This window comes from Austrofundulus limnaeus, unplaced genomic scaffold, assembly GCF_001266775.1.
Source record: "Austrofundulus limnaeus strain Quisiro unplaced genomic scaffold, Austrofundulus_limnaeus-1.0 Scaffold123, whole genome shotgun sequence".
NCBI lineage: Eukaryota > Metazoa > Chordata > Actinopteri > Cyprinodontiformes > Rivulidae > Austrofundulus > Austrofundulus limnaeus.
In genome coordinates this window covers 368,825-370,699 of record NW_013952525.1, presented here as the reverse complement: position 1 = coordinate 370,699, position 1,875 = coordinate 368,825, and the positions used below count along the sequence as shown (strand labels likewise).

At 34.1% G+C, this 1,875-nt stretch overlaps 1 protein-coding gene across 1 annotated transcript in view; it reads left to right on the top strand.

The window, feature by feature from the left end:
• pam (peptidylglycine alpha-amidating monooxygenase) overlaps positions 1-1,875 on the top strand; it is a gene marked incomplete at its 5' end in the record, with an annotated part of 46,472 nt that overhangs the window by 18,932 nt on the left and 25,665 nt on the right. Inside the window, 2 exon segments of the mRNA XM_014015109.1 lie at positions 406-497; positions 1,671-1,754. Coding sequence (XP_013870563.1) covers positions 406-497; positions 1,671-1,754 — 176 coding nt within the window.

Here is a 1,875-nt window from a genome sequence, read left to right as displayed (position 1 = left end):
GCCTTCAGTAGTGGGAGAACAGATTCCCTCATGGCCTTATACCACTCCGGAGGGAACCCATCACAGCCCGGTGATTTGTTGGTCTTAAGATTGGATATCCCTCGATCAACTTCTTCGGCTGATATTTCTGCCATTAACTTATCATTTTGTTTTTTTCCTATAGATGGAAGATCCAAAGAGTKAAGAAATTTTTGAATTGTTTGATTGTCCATTTTGTCCGGCTGTGTGTACAGAGCTGCATAATACCCTTCAAATGAACTCTGAATTTCTTCAAGTTTACTAGTTATCTTRTTGGTTCTTGGGTTCCGAATTTTATAGATTGTGTTTATTTTTTAGTCTTTTTGACTACTGTTTATTTATAAGTAACATTGAAAGTGTTATTCAGTTAATTATCTTTGTCTCTAGGGACTGTGGCAGTGTGCAAGGTACTTGTAAAGATGAAGCCTCCATTATGTATGCCTGGGCTCGGAATGCCCCACCAACAAAGCTTCCCAAGGGTAAGATTCAAATGAATGGTTGATAATTTGTTAGTTATATTCATTCACAAACCTAAATTGTGTTGAAGCGTCGTGGAAATTTTTATTTCACCTAGACAGAAACACGAGATCCAAGAATAAAAAGCACTCTCTGAAAATGGTCAATAGGATTTATTGCAATTTGCAAGACACACATCATGTCACACAGGGCAGTGGTACACAATGTGTGCACTGAGGCAGTTTCAAATACACTCATTTATACAGTATATTATTAAGACAGACAATAAACATCTTTCTTGGTGCTGAAACTGGGCCAAGGAGAGAATGATGTTTGATAAACAGCAACAAGAACGATTACTTCTAACAGATATTGTCCTGATCTTAAAACACTTTATTTGAGAGAAAACAGAAGATAAAAAGTAAAATCATAAAACATGATGACATTTTAAGGTAAGCAAAAGAGGTTACTGACTCTTGGCCTGAGAAGAGATGTAGGACCTTAAAGAATAATTTATTTTTCCAAGACAGAAGCCATGAGTCATGTGGTTGTTATTGGGAGAGGTCTGGCTCAAACGATCACTCGAGCCTGGAGGTGTGAGTTTTGTTTCAATTATATTCAATTTAAAGCTTCTCCTTTAAAACGCCTCAATTGAACAAAGTGCTGTACAGTGCGATGCAGTAAAACTAATTTACAACTAATTCAATAATACTATAAATTTAAGATAAAAGAAGATAAACAAGAATAAAACAAAACCATATAAATCACTATATATTGTAATAACCCTGCATGATTCACAGAAGTACTCACTGATGTCATACAAATTAAAAATAAGCTTCATTTTTAGGACCTTCAAAAGAATTGAAGGTAACAAAACCCTCTGCTCTCTGACAAGATATGCTGTTGAGTTCCAATCAATCAGTTTAATATACAAGGACATGGTGAAATCTTGAAGCAGTTTTTCTGTTGGAATGACATTAAGAGAAGGTCGAGGTGGAGTAGTAATGTAATCCATTACATTACTACCCATTTTATTGTTAACTTTTTACAAATTGTCAACAGCTGTCAACAACTATAGTTTTTTTCTTTCATAAACTATTTTTAATATGCATGTAATCTTTTATTTGGTGTTTGGCTTGATGTTTTAGTACCATTTGTGAACAGCTTTTTCTTGTTTTTTTTTTTTTTTTTTTCAGGTGTTGGGTTTAGAGTTGGAAAAAACTCAGGAATGTCCCACTTTGTGCTGCAGATTCATTATGGAGATGTCAGTGCTTTCAGAGGTGAGTACTGAAAATCAAATCAAACTAATGGTATATTAAATTCTATGCAATTCAAAAATTAGCCCTTAAAGGAATCCATGGTTAGTTGTAACATTAGACTTTATTTAATAAACATATATTT